This window comes from Lycium ferocissimum, chromosome 5 (genome assembly GCF_029784015.1).
Source record: "Lycium ferocissimum isolate CSIRO_LF1 chromosome 5, AGI_CSIRO_Lferr_CH_V1, whole genome shotgun sequence".
In the NCBI taxonomy this organism is placed as follows: domain Eukaryota; kingdom Viridiplantae; phylum Streptophyta; class Magnoliopsida; order Solanales; family Solanaceae; genus Lycium; species Lycium ferocissimum.
This window is the reverse complement of record NC_081346.1, coordinates 42,260,724-42,279,058: the sequence shown is the minus strand read 5'-3', so window position 1 is coordinate 42,279,058 and position 18,335 is coordinate 42,260,724. Positions and strand designations below refer to the sequence as shown.

General features: G+C 39.4%; 1 protein-coding gene across 1 annotated transcript in view; it reads right to left on the bottom strand.

Moving 5' to 3' along the window:
* Nucleotides 1-1,544: 1,544 nt before the first annotated feature.
* Nucleotides 1,545-18,335, bottom strand: part of LOC132057765 (ATP-dependent zinc metalloprotease FTSH 10, mitochondrial-like) — a 20,418-nt gene continuing 3,627 nt past the window's right edge. Inside the window, exons 8-12 of the mRNA XM_059450369.1 lie at nucleotides 18,161-18,248; nucleotides 15,385-15,888; nucleotides 14,496-15,263; nucleotides 2,641-2,868; nucleotides 1,545-2,398 (exon numbers count right to left, since the gene is read on the bottom strand). Of these exons, the coding sequence (XP_059306352.1) occupies nucleotides 1,928-2,398; nucleotides 2,641-2,868; nucleotides 14,496-15,263; nucleotides 15,385-15,888; nucleotides 18,161-18,248 (2,059 nt within the window). The 3' untranslated portion in view covers nucleotides 1,545-1,927. The remainder of the gene's footprint in view (nucleotides 2,399-2,640; nucleotides 2,869-14,495; nucleotides 15,264-15,384; nucleotides 15,889-18,160; nucleotides 18,249-18,335) is intronic.

Sequence of the window (18,335 nt, the reverse complement as noted above, 5' to 3'; positions counted from 1 at the left end):
TGCCAGATCCAGCATATGGCAAACTTTTAGTTATGCCTTAAGACAACATATCTTGGGATCCGGCATAACTTTAGTTATGCCTTAAGGAAACTTATGCCGCGTAAAATGGACTTTTCAAAGCCTTGTCTTGCGAAATTATTTTTATTTTTATACCGCGAGGATTCGAACCGAAACCCCGCATTTTCGGCCGCTTTTAAAGCGAAAAGGGCAAAATTTAAAGACCACCAATTTGAGGGACAAAATTTAAAGACCACCCCAAAAGAAGCACAATCTGCGCAAAAAAAAAATGATTGCAATATGGCCAAATATCTAGATAGCCCTTGAATTTGGCACAATTTGTAAGTTAAACATTCTAACTTACTAATGACCAAATAGACACTCCAACTTGAAAGAATTGTACTCCCTCTGTCCCAAAAAAATTATCCTCCTTTCCTCCTTAGTCTGTTCCAAAAATACTATCCCCTTTCTATAATTAGAAATAATTTAACTTTATGAGATAATTTACAGTCACACAAATATCTAAAACTTATTTTGGACCACACATTTCAAAAGTCTTCCTTTATTTTTTAAACTTTGTGCGAAGTCAAAAGATCTTTTTAGGACGGAGGGAGTAGCTTTTAAACACACGGAGCCTACATGCCATATCACGTGTTGCTAAGTCTTTGTTGAGCGTGTAACAAACAGAGAACCAAAGATATATTTGGTAAATTCTACTACCATTTATCTATCCAAAACAAGAATAGGATCCGAATTCTTCTACAACGTTCAAGCAACAGCCAGTGAGCTTTATGATCCAAATGGGCAGGAAATTTGCGAGAACAGTGCAAAACAAGAACTAGGACCACAAATCGGTCCCAAAATTTAAAGACCTTCACCCGATACCAACCCACATTATAAGAAAATTAAGTATACAAGTTAATTAATAAAACATAAAATAGAATAGAAATCCAAATACTATATTTTCTCAACTAAAGAAAATGAAGAGAAAAGATGATTCATAAAGTTAGAATATGTAAGAAATTCCGACTTAAAGGATTTTCTTTTCGCAATTTCTGCTGTCAAATTTTGTGAATTCAGTTCAAGTCACGGTAAACGCTATACCAATAGCCATAGCTCAATAGCATATATCGCATAGAAGAAAAATGGAGAAAGAGGGTAAAGTTCTGGTTTTTCTCTTGGAAAAGGAGAAAAGATTGGGGCTTGAAGTGGATGGGCACAAAGAAAGGAATAATTTGTTTTTTTTTTTTTTTTGGGTTTTTCCTCTAACAACACGTGTTTATTTTTAACACATCTTTTTTTTAATCCGTCTATTCACATGTCATCGGAAGGTGAGTTTCATGCACTTGATTCTATTGATTTGTGTTTAAAAGACAAATTTTTATCAAGTTAAAGTATCTATCTAATCACTTGTTAAGTTAAAGTGTAACTTATAAATTGTGCCAAGTTTCAAGGGGTAATTGGGAAGGGAGGAGAATTGGCGTTGTGACCGGGGGGGGGGGGGGGGGGGGGGGGAGGAGTTGGTGTTGTAAAGGGGTAAATTCATATCATCATAGTAATGTCAAGATTTGCCTTTAGATTCTCAAAACAACCCGAAAATTATTCACTAAAAATGGAAGGAAAAGAAAAGGCAAATACAATATAACTTACCTTTAGTAGATGTACACGAAATCAAGTGCATCAACAATCAATATACATTTGCCATTTTTTTCGTGTAAAAGGCCTTGTTAAAATGGAGGCCTGAAATATCGCGTTTTCCAGCTCTTGATAGCTTCAATACCTCTCCTGAATTATTTTAGTAGCAGCAGCATGTTCTGCATCAGAGAGCAGAATAATTGATTGACCAGTCTGCCAGAGTGTCTGCAGGGATGTCATGGAACCCGAGGGTCGGCTCTTATGAGTATGTTCATTGTACAGGTCTCATTTTAAGTTATGCAGGGACAACATCTGGTTCAAGGGTAGATGAACCATCGTCATCTGCGGTTTTATTTTCCACAATCCTCTCAGCTTCCTCTTGGAACCCTTGCTTGAACCTATCATAATTAGTCATTTCACTTGCTTTGAAAGGCCTTTCACCAAGCACTTGGACTAAGTCGTCTTGGTGAAGTACTTCCTTCTCAAGCAGTAGCTCAGCAATCTGAGCCACTTGTTCCCTGTGTTCCTCTATTACTTGGACCGTCTTTTCATATGCTTTGCCTACCCATTCCCTTACTTCACTGTCAATAATTCCAGCCGTCTTGTTGCTGTAGGGCTTGGACATTTCAAATCCATCATCCCTCTGAGGAAACGAAAGAAGGCCAACTTTCTCACTGAAACCGTAAACTGCAACCTGGGCGTATGTCATTTTTGTAACCTTCTCCAAGTCATTCTGAGCTCCTGTTGAAATCCTACCCAATAAAACCTGCAGATGAACAGGAAAGGATAACTTAAACGAAGCATATTTGAGGAAAGCACGAAAACGTATATTTAAGCATCACTTATTCCATTCTTTGATTTTTTGAGTTTGTCTTTTAAAAAAGTGGGGAAAATGGAATGCCTTAGGTATGGCTCTTTTCAAGGTAATGTGCAGGATTCGGGGATCAACAATATATAATATTCCAACCATCTTCACCAATAACTAGTGGTGCATAGTAGGGAAGCTACCTGTTCTGCTGCCCGACCACCTAGTGTCATACAAGTCATATCGAAGAGCTGCTCCTTTGTCATGAGAAGATTCTCATTAGGAACGTACTGAGCAAAGCCAAGGGCTGCAGTACCACGGGGAACAATTGTCACCTTCAACAATGGTTCTGCATGTTCTAAGAACCACCCAGCAACAGCATGACCTGATTCATGGTAAGCTACTGTCCGTCGTTCAAGTTGGCTAATTACCTGTTGAGGATCAGTTTTAGAATATTAATCAAGGTCAATGCATACTAAAATGTACCTCTAAGCATATATGTACACCAGTCGCAAGATGTTTGTTTCATACCTTTTGAGTCAACAAGCAGATATATGGAAGCAAGTTCAATGTAAGCATTTAGTCCACAAGGAGCACATCATAACACATAAACAACCAGAGTCGCTGACCTGAACCTTCTAAGAATTTCCATAAGCACAAGTTGACAACCAAAACGTGTTGTAGAGCATTCATTGATAGACTGTGATTAACCAACTACCAAGAACTGAATGCAGTAACTGTTTATCAGACAATCAGCCAAGCATCCTTTTGATCATTGTTAGATAGTAGTATACTTAGTGTCCCACATTGGTATATATGTATTATGTACTGTGTAAGTATAGGTATATCAGGGCTCTCTGTTTTTTTTTTTTTTTGGAAAATGGTAATTGGTATTCTTCAGCATTATGGAGATGCTGGGGACCTTTAAAAGAAAAACAAAGAGAGAAATACTTACAGAGATGCTAATAATTCTACCAACTGTTCTGTTTCAAAAATCTCTTTTTCTTTACACCAGAAATAAAAAGATACAATACAATTCCACTTAACCCTCTGAATGGAATTGGACCTATCTTCAAAATTTCTACTATTCCTTTCTTTCCACACTGTCCACCATATGCAGTGTGGGATTATCCTCCACCATGCCTTCTGACTCTTACTTCCCCCTCTTCTAATCCAACAACTTAGGAGATCTGCAGTATGTTCAGGCATGGTCCACTTTGTTTCTATGAGACTAAGAAAGATGGCCCAAATTTGTGTTGTGAAGCTGCAATGCAAAAATAAATGGTTGTTGGTCTCTTCTGTTTTCCCACATAATGAACACCAAGATACTACAATCATTCCTTTTTTCTTCAGAACTTCATGTGTCGAGCAAGCCCTCCTAGCAACCAACCATGTAAAGCATTTTACTTTGGTTGGTGCTAAGTTTCTCCAAACCTTTCTCCACAAGCTTTTGCGTCTGTTGTTTTGCTGGTTGCTTTCCATTTTGTAAGCCCTGCTAACAGTGAAAGCTCCATCTTCACTATGTTTCCATCTCAATGAGTCAGGTGCATTGTTTTTTTTTTTTGAAACTGGTAATTTTGTATTCCTCAGCATTAAGGGTATGCTGGCCACCTCCAAAAATTTACATTTTACTGAAAGAGAAATACTTACAGTAATCCTAAAAAGTCCACTAACTGAACTTCCTCTTCTACATATTGTTCTTTACACCAAAAACTTAATGTAGTAAAGACCTTCCATTGGATCTTCTGCAATGAACTTTCTCTGCCTTTAAAAATTCTGTCATTTCTTTCCTTCCAAATGTTCCACCAGATGCAGGCAGGAACTGTTTTCCACCAAATCTTCTGACTCTTGCTCCCTCCCCTTCTTATCCAACAGCTTAGAAGGTGTGCATTGTTGGTGCCAGGAAACATCACTATTTCTTCTAGCAATTTGGCCACTGTCTCCACTTCCCAATCATTTAGTAGCCTCCTAAAAGATAAATTCCAACCCTGTGGTGTCCAACAATCACTGACATTAGCCTCTGGATTGTTGCAAAGAATGAACATATCTGGAAAGGAATCTCTGAGAGGGGTCTGATCATTCCAAGCATCTCCCTAGAATTTTGTTCTCTTACCATCTCCCACTTTTATATATAAATTGCCTTCAAGCTTTGGCCATAAGTTTCTGATAGTTCTCCAGACCCCAACCCCATAAGTATCAATGCTGACATTACTGCACCAAGGATTGTATGTACCATATTTGCATTTGATAACATCCTTCCATAGAGCTTGCCCCTGTTCATTATATCTCCAAAGCCATTTCATCAATAAACTATTATTCTGCTTTCTCAAATCTCTGATGCCCAAGCCTCCATTGTCTCTGCTTTTCAAGGTAATCTCCCATTTAACCAGATTATAACCTTTAATCTCTTTGCAACCATGCCAAAAGAAATCCGTCCTTAAGTTGTCTAGTTTCTTCAAAACTTCAGAAGGTATTGGAAATAGTGACATTACATAAGTAGGAAGGGAATCTAACACTGAATTTATAAGGATATGTCTACCCCCTAAAGACAAGTATTGAGCCTTCCATCTTGCCAATCTCCTTACTGTCTTCTCCACAATGCTATCCCATATCTTTGTATCCTTGTGTTTATTACCTAATGGCATGCCCAAATAGACTGTAGGCATATTATCCACTTTACATCCAAGAATATCTGCCAAACTCTGAATATTAGCCACCTCCTTAATTGGGAACAAATTGCTTTTCCCCCAGTTCACTTTCAAATCTGAAGAAGCTTCAAAGAACAGTAAGATTATTTTGATGAATCTTATTTGTTCCCCCTGAGGTTCACAAAAAATAACAGTGTCATCTGCATAATTTCTTTGACTTGATCACTGTTTCCCCCCATCTGAAAGCCTTTAATCTATCTGTTTTGGATTGCTATCCTCATCAAGCTATCAAAACCTTCCATTGCCAAGATAAACAGGAAGGGGGGGAGGGGGTCACCCTGTCTAAGTCCCCTTTCTGAGGGAAAGAAGCCCACTGGTTCACCATTCACCAAAACAGAAAATCTAACAGTGCTGATGCAAAATTTAATCCACCCGAGCCATCTTTCTCCAAAACCCATTTGTTTTAAAGTATTCAGTAAGAACTTCCAGTTTACATGATCATATGCCTTTTCAATGTCTAGCTTGCACATTAGACCTGGTTCAGCACCTTTCAGTCTTGAATCCACACATTCACTTGCAATAAGTGTGGCATCCATTATCTGTCTCCCTTTTATAAATGCCATTTGATGCTTGTTGACCAACTTATCCACCACCTTTTTCAACCTTTCAGCAAGTATTTTTGCTATCACCTTATATATGCCTGTGATTAGACTTATTGGTCTGAAGTCTTTCAACTCAGAAGCACCTGCTTTCTTGGGGATGAGAGCCACAAAAGTTGCATTGAAGCTTTTCTCAGTTCTTTGGTTAGCATAGAACTCCTGGACAACACACTTTATATCTTCTTTCAATAATTCCCAGAAAGAGAGGTAGAAAGACATAGGAAATCCATCAGGCCCCGGTGCCTTCTCCATAGCACAAAGTTTAATGCTTTCCAAAATCTCCTCCTCCTCAATTTGTTTTTGTAACTCTTCCTGCTCCTCTTCATTAATACAAGTAACCCCTTCTAGTTGTAGTTCTGGCCTCCACAATTCTGTCTCCTTGTATAAGTTTTGGGTAGAAACTTTGAATTGCTCCCTTGATAGCATTAGGATCAGTGATATTGCTCCTTCCACATTCAGCATGTCACTTATGTGATGTTGCTATCCTGTGGAATTATTTAGTATTTTTTTATCCCCCGCTTCAGCCACTGTATTCTGGATCTTTGTCTCCATCCAGCTTAACTTCCTCATAGTTCATAGCAAGAGGTCACGACCCAAAGCCGTGACAGTTGGGCACCCAAACACCCCCTCGTCGAACCCAAATCATACAGGCTGACTCAGCGCATACAAAATATCAAAACCTTGTCTCACATCTCCAACTCGAAACATATATATCGAAGGCCGACAAGGCTAACGGATGGCACGTCGGCCCAAAACATATAATATACAAATCTCAGGTAGGCACCCCCACATATACGTCTTGGACCTTTCATCGACGGGACGGGGCCCGCCGTACCCCCAGACAAATACATACGGTTGACAGTATAAACCAAAATGTGGCGGGATAAAAGGGGCACTCGGAATGGGTGTTCATCATAATACAAGTAACCCCGAAGAAAGGGGGTCGATGCTGAAATATGTATGCAAAGCGAAATACGATAAATTCCACACGCACTCGCAATCTAAGTAAAGCCTTCCAATGTCAAATGTTTATTTTCAAAATCAAAGTATGCATATACGAGAAAATATGGTTTGTAACACGACATAACACCGGAAGATTTCAAATCTTTATCCTAGAACCTTGTGTCGTATCTTGAAACACATCGTAATCGCAAACTCGCCATGAAGCATCTAGGATCAGTGAATATATATATCATAATGCGTACGACTCCCGAAAGATGTCCGTGAGTAACCGTATGGAGAAATCATTATCAGTAAGTTCAAAAGTAAGTAAAAAAGGATCATAAAATCGGGATAATCGTCATACCAAACTCTTACGTCGTGATGTACAGAACGAAGGTCGCGGGACCACGGACAGTGTCAACCAGCCCGCCTGGCAGGGGAAATCATACTCATTACGTCATTGACCTATCGATATCGAGGCAATCGAGCCCTAGTCGAAAGTTATGAGCGTTCGAAGTTTCAACATTGTTTAAGAATCTTTTGAAAACCAAGTTTTTATGCAACTTTAAAATCAATTTTTTCAACAACATCAAAACCAATATTTTCTCACATCAACACACGAGTACCAAAAGACAAACGCGAATCATTCTCGGATCCACTTCCTCATCGTAGCCTATCAAGACATGCAAAGAAAGAGCATGGTTAAGTTTACATACCTTTTGCTAATCCAACCAAACTTATATCTCGAACTCTCAAGATCTACATAACATCAATGTCCATGCGCACTTAAAAGCTCATTTTGTTCCTGGATGGTGGGACCAACCCCATTTGGCATTCAACAACACAACAATAGTAACAATCATTCCAACAATATCCAAGAAACACATCGAACATTAATAATCTTCCACACATTCAACAACATTCCAATTATGCTTTCTATATAGTTGCTCCAACATGTAATCAAACTAACGACATTCAATTATCGCTCAACATTCAACCTTTAAACAATACACACAATATTTCGACAATCCAACAAACACTCCAATCCACCCGAAATAGTCCCCAAACCCGAGAACCTAAAACTCCGATTTCAAATCGTGATTTACTTCAACAATCCACACTCTAACCATGCCATTTCCATAAACATAAAAATCACACTAAATACACAAAATCCTCCAAACAAACATACACTTACAATACCAATTTGAATCATTAAACTTTTATTTCAATATAGAATTCTCATAACAATAACAACCAAAATTCCAAGGAAAACTTAATTCATTTCTTGACAAGAGGCCATATTAAGCCAACCTCACATACACACATATTAATGATTTTCATTTGTTTCAACACTTTCTACAATAACCAAACTTATAAAACTCATACACCAACTTTAACACAACACACACCGTGCCAAACCACCATACCACTTGCTTTCAACTTCAAATACCAAACTTTCTGAATTTCATCCATAACAACATCTGACAACACACCAAACCTTTCATTCCTAAAACAAGATTAGAATTTATCACAAATCCTCAACTTGTCCAAAGTTCAGGATGAACAATCCAGCGCTTGAAGCAACACCTCGACGTTACTAAGCACCCTTTTGTTTGCATCAAAGAAATAATTTTAGGGCTTAATCTTGGTCAAGGTAAAAACTTGTAGAGATAGGGTGTTTTACTCTCTAAGGTTCTTGATTTTTTCTTAAGTCTTGAAAGATGAAATAAATGAGGAATACATGACCATGTGTCAATCTAAGGTAGATGCAGCTTCTTTTCTTTCTGACTTAACAATAATTGGCAACTTTCCAAATTCCATCTTTGGTCCTCCATGTTTCCATGAAAGAACCTTCCAAAATAAAGGAGGATCTGTGCCGGAGCTTAATCCTAACTTTTCTCAATACATCGTCTAGTCGTTCAAAATACGGGATGTAACAATTAGTCTTTTGCAATAATTTCTGTCAATCTTCTTTGTTCCTGGATGGTTCTGGAATCAAGAATCTCTTCCTTTTGTTGTTTTGATTGCTCTGTTGTTCTTGCTCCGTTCCTTCAACTTTCCTTTTAAAAGTTTCAACTTTTCTAAAACATAACCTGGTGAGCCAGTGACTGAGAAAGATAGCCACCAAAGTTTCACCCTCTCTTTGAATCCTTCAACCCCCATCCACACAAATTTGAAATATGATTTCTTGAAATTCATGTCTCCGCAAGTCAGATGAACTAGGTTGTGATCAGAACCCAATTTTGGCAGAGTGGACTGTTTGATCAAGGTAAAAAGCTCCTCCCATTGAGAGGAATACATGACTGTCAATCCTAGATGCAGTTCTGTGATTCTCCCCCCTCCTCCATGTGAAAGAACCTCCAAATAAAGGAGGATCTATGAGCTCCAACTCCTCAATACATTCAGAGAATTCAGACATAGCACCATTGATTCTGGAACAATTTGATCTTTCTGAAGGATATCTGATGACATTAAAATCACCACACACTACCCAAGGCCCTTCACTAAGGCTTCTCATAGCACCCAATTCACACAAGATCCCCTCCTCTCCATTCTCTTGCATTTAGCATACACAGCAGTCAAAAACCATGTTAGATCCTGGTTCTGACCAGTTAACTTGCAAGTGATGCTTTGTTCTCAATCTCAACTAACTCCCCTTTCCAAACCCTTTTATCCCATAAAATTGGATCCCTCCACTAGTACCTACTGCCTCCAGATGCACCTCTCCCACCTATTACTCCAGATATTTTGTATCAAGTTGCTAACATTTCCCTCCAACTTAGTTTCTACTAAAACATAGATATCTGCCCCCCATTGATTGATTTGATCTCTAACTAGTCCCCGTTTTCTTTCGTCGTTTAGACCCCTCACATTCCATGACACTAATTTTACCCTCATTGTTCCACCAAGGTTAGGCTTCTCCCTCTAATTCTTGGCTCACCATCCTTGAACTTCATGTTGAAAATTAAGTTCCTTAATACCTTTGGAACTGTGTTGCTGTGGTTGGTGGATGCGTCATCTTTTGCTTGCTGATTCTCCCTTGGTCTGCTCTGCTCCAGTTTCATAATTAAAGAGTAGAACTCTTTTTCATGCCCCCCGGTAATGACCCCAAATAAGTGACTTAGTTTTATGAGATTGAGATGAAACTTCAGTGTGGCCTGTGACTCAAAGACGTCCTCTGCTATGCTATCGTCCACTGAAAGAGGTTTGGGATCATCATAGACCACCAATTGATCCTCCAGAAATTCCATATCATCGTCTTCCCCTTCACTGCCTACTTCCTCGAAGTTATTTATCTCGCGTGAAACTGGGTCATATGATTCTGAGTTATTTTCGAATTGCAATCTGTCTTCGTCTTGTCTTTGTGAACTTTTAGAGTTTTCAGCCATCCGCATGCAAAATTTCACGTCCCCATCGATGAGTTCGTATTTTTTTTTTTGTTTTCCCCAATTCTAAATTAATGAAATTTGTAAGGGTTCTGTGAACTTAGTGGGCTTCCTAGAGAGAGAAACCCATATGGCTTGAGTCTCTAATAAGGTTGGGCTTCCTCTAGAATCAACTGTCCAGGCCCAATAGAAAAGGCTTATACTGCTATTAAATCAAGTGGGACCCCATTTTCCTTTATCACATGACTTACCTCAGACAGATTTTCCCTTTCCATGTTTATTTCAAAAGCTGATATGCCCTCTCTTTCTTTTTCCTTTCCTTTTCGATGCAGACTTGCCCCAGACAGATTTTCCCTTTCCATGTTTATTTCAAAAGCTGATATGCCCTCTCCTTCTTTTTCCTTTCCTTTTTGATGCAAACTAACCCTGTCTTCTGCAGGAGCATAGCTGGCTTCTGCAATTTCTGCTACCACATCACTGTCACCTCGATTAGAGATCTTCTCCTCCTTCAATGATCTGAAGGTCACCGGCGATTCACACCATATTGGCAAAAGTGTAAATCGGATCACCATCTGTGATCTCTATCTTTGAAGGAATATTCTCCCTTGGCCCTCGTACTTTGATTCTCGCCCATCTCAAATGGTTTTTGAGTTCTGTATCTTCCTCGTTCTCCAACCAACCTCCACAATCATCCCCGATTTTCTTCATGACCTTTTTGTTCCAGAGGTGTAAGGGAAGCCCTAACACCCTTATCCAGAACCAATCAAAATTTGTTTGATCAGGGGAAGCCCCCTTAGTCGGGGACCACCAGTCCAGTTTCAAGATGATTCCCTGACGTCTCCAGTCCCCCATGAGAACATGCTCCGCTGCCTTCCTTGTCTGAAATTCAAAGAGGAATTGGAATCCATTCATGTCATACACTTGAGTGTTAGGAGTATTCTTCCAGGTTTGTTGTGCCCACCTCCTAACATCATTTCGAGTTGGAACCTCTTCTCCTCCACAGAATCTACCAACAAGGCATCTTTGAAGGAGATCATTGTCTTCCAGGCTCGAGGTTGTCATCAGCATTTGATCTTTTTTCAGTACTTCTGCCTCTTTCTGATTCCATTTACGTTTATGTAACGCTTCTTTGTAATTTCCTCCCCCCTTGAATGTATTTGTAGCTACCACCCCTGTTGTAATAAATGCACCATGAATGTCTGACTTTCTCTTAATGAAATTTTCCACCTTAATGGCCAAACTTCCCCAACCCTCATTGAATGCATTTTCTGGTAGAATAATCACTGTTCTGGCCTATCCCTTCACAGTAATAACAGAAAGAAACCGTCCATATTTATTGAACTTTTAAGAACAATAAATATGGGTCGAAAAGTCTCGACATCTCCAAGATTTAAAGCTCTTTCCTCTGTTATAAGAGGCTTCCTTGAGCCTGCTGCATAACCAGAGTAACCCTCCCTTGCTAAGCACCATTCTTCTGAGCGACAGTCTCGACGTCTTCACCCAGTCAAACCATGTTTCTATACGAGAAATTGTCTCCGTGATATCATAAAATTCCCCCCCCCCCCCCCCGGACCTGAAATACAACCTATTCTCCATGAATGATCTGCTGAAGAAGCTGAGAGAAGAAAGGGAAGAAGAAAAAAGAAGAGAGAGAATGAGAGAGAGAGATGAAAAATCCGATGGTAGTAGGCCACCGGGGCTGGGATTCTAGAGACCCAGAAGGGATCCCTAGAAGGGCACCTTGGGAAGAGTGCCTGGGAGCATTTTTTTTCCTTGTAGATGGTTTTTGTTATTTCACATAATTTCAGGGCTCTGTGTAATACAATAGTTGAGACGCATCTGAATAATATTTTCTCACATCGTATCAGAGCTGCAGTGAGAAACATTGAGACAGAAAAGACAATCGTCGATTTCCAGGGACAATTCAGGCTGTTTTTGCATCACAACATTTTTGGTGAGTGTTTTGCGAAAACCAACACTACCATCAGATTCGGAAAGCTCCGGCGACCAAACCCCATAAAACAGCTCCAGCAGAACCCCCATCACGCGCACTCATGCGCCACCAAACTCTAATGCAGGCGACACATCCAACACGCGCTGGCCCAGGAGACCTGTTCTGACCAGTTTTCTGAATGATTTCTTTTCTTTTTTTTTTTGTTGCGGTCGTCCCGTCCTTGCGAGCCCATCCTTCCATTTTCCTAAAGACTACAGAACCCTAATCCGGCCACTCGGATATTTTTTCAAGCCAAATCAGCGTTTTCCGACAACCTTATTTAGTACTATGGAGCTTGGCTGAAGCTTTTCCAGCCTTCATCATTATTTACAGCAAGTATCCGTCACTTTTCGGCAGCCTTCTTAGTTATAGTTTGAGATTATTTGCTTAGAGCTCTCTTCAATCTATTTGCTTAGAGCTCTCTTCAATCCAACTATGTCTCGGATTTGATGCTTTTACTTCCAAAAATATGGGAGTTAGAAATTCAAGTGTTATGATTACGTCGGAACCCTTAATGGGAAGTTCAAGCTATTTAGCTTGGGCTTTCCCGGTTGAGTTGCAGTACGAGGGTGTTCAAGATCATTTAACCAAAAAGACTAGTAAGGTAGATAAAAAGGCCCACTCACAGTGGGAGAAGGTCAATGCTCAATTATGTAGTCTCCTCTGGGGATCTATTAATTCCAAGTTGATGCCCTTATTTCTTCCATTCCAGACATGTTTATCAGTTTGGTAAAAGGCTCGTACTCTATACACTAATGGCATATCTCGTTTTTAATGTGATATCTCGGATGACAAACTTAAAGAAACATGAATTGGATGTCTACTTACTTGGGACAGCTACAGACAGTCATGGAGGAATTTGAGAAGGGGATGCTAGTTAGTGAACGACATAAGATGTTTCTAGTTCTTACACTTGCTGGAGTTCCTAATGACCTTGATTTCGTACGTGACCAGGCTAGTCCGACTATCCCTACAGTTGATGAACTGTTCTCTCGACTACTTCGCCTTGCTGTGCCACCCAGTCACACAAGTGGTCTCATTACTGACCGTTGACTCCTCTGTTCTCGCATCTCAAACAATGAAAAATTAGACACATCAAAATGTGGAGAATTGACGAGGAGGGGTCTGGTCTATGTGTGGTTATTGTCATAAGCCTGGACACACTCATGAAGTATGCTACTCTTTGCATGGTCGACCAAAAACATATTGTCAGAACGACATTATAAGTAACCAAGGATTTTCTTTCTCTTTGTCTGAAGGGGAATATATAGAGTTCCTTCGGCATCGAGCAAGTAAGCAAACATCCATTCAAGTCAAAAAATTCCTTTAGGTAGCTCGGATGCCTTTGTTGATATCTCCAGTTCAATATCGGTAATCATTGATTGTTTTTATACGCTATATTGTCTTTAGTTGATCAATTTTGAGTCAAGATCCCTTTTCTTGATATTTGTAGAAAGTGCTTGATTCCTTATCTTCTGGCTGTGTTTCTTTGAGTTCTTCGGTCCTTAATATTCTAGTGTTACTCTTGTTCTTACTGAGTTCTAGCCATTCTTGTTCTTCATCATTAGTGTTTGTGTGTTCATTGATCCTTCTGCTGAATCTTCCGTGTCCTTGTTCTATACTTGGCCGTATATTCTTCTTCTTTCTTTGGCAGTGAAGGTTGCCCACCTCGCGCTTTCAACCGTGCAGTCATGCTTTCTTATCAATCAAATCCCGCTCCCAAAACAAACAAAGAAGATAAAATCATGGTTTCACATACTGCTAGACTCTGAAGTGTTTCCCAAGCAGTCTTGCCTACTAAACTTAGTTGCAGTTAAGAAGAGTACAACTTTCTAAAAAAGAAAAGGGTATATCCTACTATAGGCATTAGACTGTCAGAACAATGGGGCATCAACAACAAAATCAGGATTTCAAAATCTTGCAAAGCTGGCAAATTTCGCAATCAGAAAGCCCCAGTCACAGTCCCTCACATGACCAAGTATCAACTGCAGTTAAGAATTCTTTCAGGTTTTGATAAGTTCAACTGCCGATTAAGAATATTGGCATGATGCAACTAATATTCACTAGATTGATGCAATTAGGACCTCTATTGGCACATCAATACTTAAAATTTTTGAAGAACCGATATAAAGTCTAATGCATACACAAATTGCCACCTGCCGTCAGCTGTTCAGCAGAATTGCAGGTGCTACTTTCGAATCCAATAAAAGATAGAGCATGACTCGGACCCAATAACGGCAAGAAGACTTTTTAAATGAAAAATAACCTCCATAAGGTATAACACTATAGTATAAGGTTTGTATAGGATTGTCCTATAAAAAGAGTAATGTTTAATATTGTCAAAGAATGAAGAACGGGCCAGGACAGAAAAGCATGTTGAGGTAGACATGACATAGGCCGATGTAACAAGGTCAGTGAAAGATGAGTTACCTTATTTTTCTTCTCGAGTCCACCAATGATTCTATCTATAGCGGCATCAAAATGTTGCATCTTCACTAGAGTCTCCTCATGTCTCGCGGCAATTAATGCAGCTTCATTGCAAACATTAGCAATATCTGCTCCAGCAAATCCTGGAGTAAGGGCTGCAAGTCTTTGAGAGTAAAATGATGGTTCCTGATCCAGCTTGATTTTTTTCAAGTAGATCTGGAATATCTGTTCACGGCCTCTGATATCAGGATTATCTATGCTAATTTGTCGGTCGAACCGTCCAGGCCTTAGTAAGGCTTTGTCCAAAATATCTGGTCTATTTGTACCAGCCAGAACAACCACTCCAGAAGTTGTTCCAAAACCATCCATCTCTACCAGCAACTGATTAAGTGTGCTTTCACGCTCATCATTACCTCCTGAGAAACCCCCACGTCCCCTTGCCCGACCAATGGCATCAATCTCATCAATAAATATGATGCTAGGGGCAGACTGCCTTGCCTCTTGAAACAAGTTTCTAACTCTTGAAGGGCCAACACCAACAAACATCTCCATAAAATCGGACCCAGATATCGATAGAAAAGGCACACCAGACTCACCAGCAGTAGCTTTTGCCAAGAGTGTTTTTCCCGTTCCAGGAGGGCCTACCAAGAGAGCACCTTTTGGAATTTTGGCTCCCAGATCTTCATATTTTTTGGGATTCTTGAGGAAGTGCACAAACTCCATAATTTCCTGTTTTGCTTCATCACAGCCAGCAACATCTTTGAAATAAACCTGGATATTTTCAGGAAATGAAGAAAATAAAAGATGTTGCAAGTAAAAAGAATAATGTTTGTTCCATGTAACTTGAAATATCTACTAAAATAGCACAAGTGGAGTAGAAAAGTGAGCTAGCCTTGTTCTTTGCGTTCTTATCCACTTTTGTAACAGGTGCTTTGCCTATATTGAATATTCCACGGGCACCTGATCCACCTCCGCCTCCAACACCAAGGCCACCTTGCATTCTCCGGCCCATAAACATCAGTGATCCCAGTAGCAACAATGTTGGTGCAAATCTCATAAGTTCATGAAACCATACCATTTCAGAAACATATTTAACAGGAATAAAATCATGGGAATCAATTCCTAGCGCTTCTTGGGCTTCCTCCAACTTCTCCTCAAAAGAATCAACACTTCCAATATTAAAATAGTACTTATACTTGCTTGTGCTTTTCCCAGCATGCTCATCCCTAATAGGCCTTTCACCATCTTGTTCTTCAAATGCATCACCTGTACTTGGATTACGTGGTGAGATTCTGACATACACTTTTGCAACTGATCCATTAGAAATGACGATATGATCCACTAGGCCTGGTTCAAGCAGCTTATTCTTGAACTCTTGGAAACTAATCTGTAAATGCTAACATATGAGATATGAGGATCCACGGAGTGACAATTCAATTAAAATATAAAGGAAAGTTTACAGCAAAAGAAACAAGGAACAAACAGACTTGATAAAAAAAAAAAGTAATAAGGTGATAATAGGGAACATCCATATAAATTAAAAATCATGATATAGACGAAAATGCAATAATCATTTATGACTTTGAATGACGGAATCAAAGCGATAACAAGAAGAATCAAATAGAGCTAATAGACTTGTGACAACTTCAATAATCTCAATAATGAACTCAACATGGGGTGTGTTTGGTCACCCGTAATTTTTTTACGGAAAGTTACTCTCTGTGATGGAATCATTATACAACATGGTTATCTTTAATTGCGAAAAATACTCATTTTCTTCTATCACCCATTTTTATAACCAATCAAACACTGGCAGATGATCCAGAAAATGTTTCTCCAAGGTGAAATACTTTCCACGAAAGTTATTTTCATATTTCCTTCCAACAAAATACAGTCATGATAAATAAAGAAACCCTCTTGTTAAGCTGGAACCACCTCTTTAACCTCAGCCAACCATGTGAGCGAATAAGGGGAATTTAGGAGCTTTTGATTTATAGCCAATTCATTATGGTTCTATAACTATATGTCTTGAGCCCCACAATGGTGTACGCAGGATTTTTCATAAGCGGTTTCCATATTTAAAGAAGAGAACAGAACACATTGACAAGGGAGATTCTCAGTCAAATCAGCTTACAACGAGTTTAATCATTCTAACAACCAGATTAGCTACTGGCCCTTGGACATAATCTCGAAAGTCAAAATTCCTCTCAAAGTGGCTTGTTTCACTTGGCTCTTGCCCATGAAAGCAGTCCCAACTCATGAAAAACTTAAGAAAAGGGGCTTCCACCTATGCGCTAGATGTTATATGTATGGAGAAGAATCAAAGACAACCAACCATCTTTTTTTGCATTGCAAGTTAACTGAACAGCTTTGGAGGATTTTCCTTAATTTAAAGGGGATCATGTGGATGATTCCAAGAGATACACTTGAAGTGCTGGAACAAATATAGCACTCGGAACAGAAAGAAAGATGAAGATTGTCCCTGCTTGCATTTGATGGACAGTTTGGAAAGAGAGAAATCAAAGGTGTATCGAAGACAATTATAGCTCTATCCAGAAACTGAAGATGAAGTGTCTAGCCCTTTTCTATTTTTGGTGTGAACATGAATATACGGAAGGCATAGAATCTTTTGTTGATGTTCTAGGATCTCTGTAAGTAGTTTATAGCTTAGTACATCGTCCTATATTCCCTTTATTAGTTATGGACAGCTGCAGTTTTTATGCTGCAGCAAATAGTTATACAAGAAAATGTTACCTCTCAAAAGTTCAAATGCATTATAGCGACTCTCTTTGCCGAGCTTTCATTTTTTGAAATGTATTCTTGATAGCCTCTCCAGAAATAGTAGTCCCTCTATCCTAATTTTGTGAAGGCATTCGAGTATGAGGGCCAAAACACTTAATTTCCGATGTGAATACGAACATGGATTTGTAACGATTCGTTTAGTCGTTTTGAGCTTTTTGTCATGTTTAGTCGTTTTGAGCTTTTTGTCTTGTTTTGGGTTGACTTTTTGGACCCGAAACCTTTATATGGAAATATGGGTGTCTATGGGTTCGTATTCTCATGTAGATACCGTATTTGAACAGATTGGGCTTATTTGGAAGCCCAAAGGAAGGGGAAGGCTGCGGAATGATTCTTCGGCTACGGATTCAGGCAAGTTGAGACTTACTAGACCCTTTATGTAGAGTGTTGAGTTGGTTAATATAATTAAGGGGCGTAATGGGGAATTGGGGGTCCCGTATTCGTGAGGCGACGAGCACTTGTGCGGGTAACGGTGTATTTGTATGGGTAATTAATGTAAAATGGAATGTGCTTGTGACGGGAAATGTATGTTGAGCCTAAGGGCATTGGAGGAATGATAAATCTACTGATTTAGTATGGTTGTTGATTATTGGTCCAACGATAGTCATGTTTGACATATACAGATATTTTTTTTTTTGAAAATGTAACATTGGTATGTATTGACTTGATCAGTGCATAGATTGCACTGGAACCATATTTACAGCAAAAGTGAGAAAGCTGATCCAAAACTTTGAAAATCTAACAAGAGCCTAGGATTTCAGTTATGGAATCAGTCTCCTCAAAGTAAATCTGCTTGCACCAAAAAACAAAAAAGTTTGACACAATTTAGCTTGATCTTTTGTACATCACTACTACTGTCTTCAAAGCACCGTGAATTTCTCTCTCTTTCCATATTGTCCACCAAATGCAAGCTGGGACAATCCTCCATCTATCTCTGTCTGAGGCTTCTGTTCCTGCCTCCTCCCAAATATGGAGTAGATTAGTAATCCTATTTGGCATTACCCAGACAATGCCCCCGAGATTCACAAAGATCCTCCAAAGCTG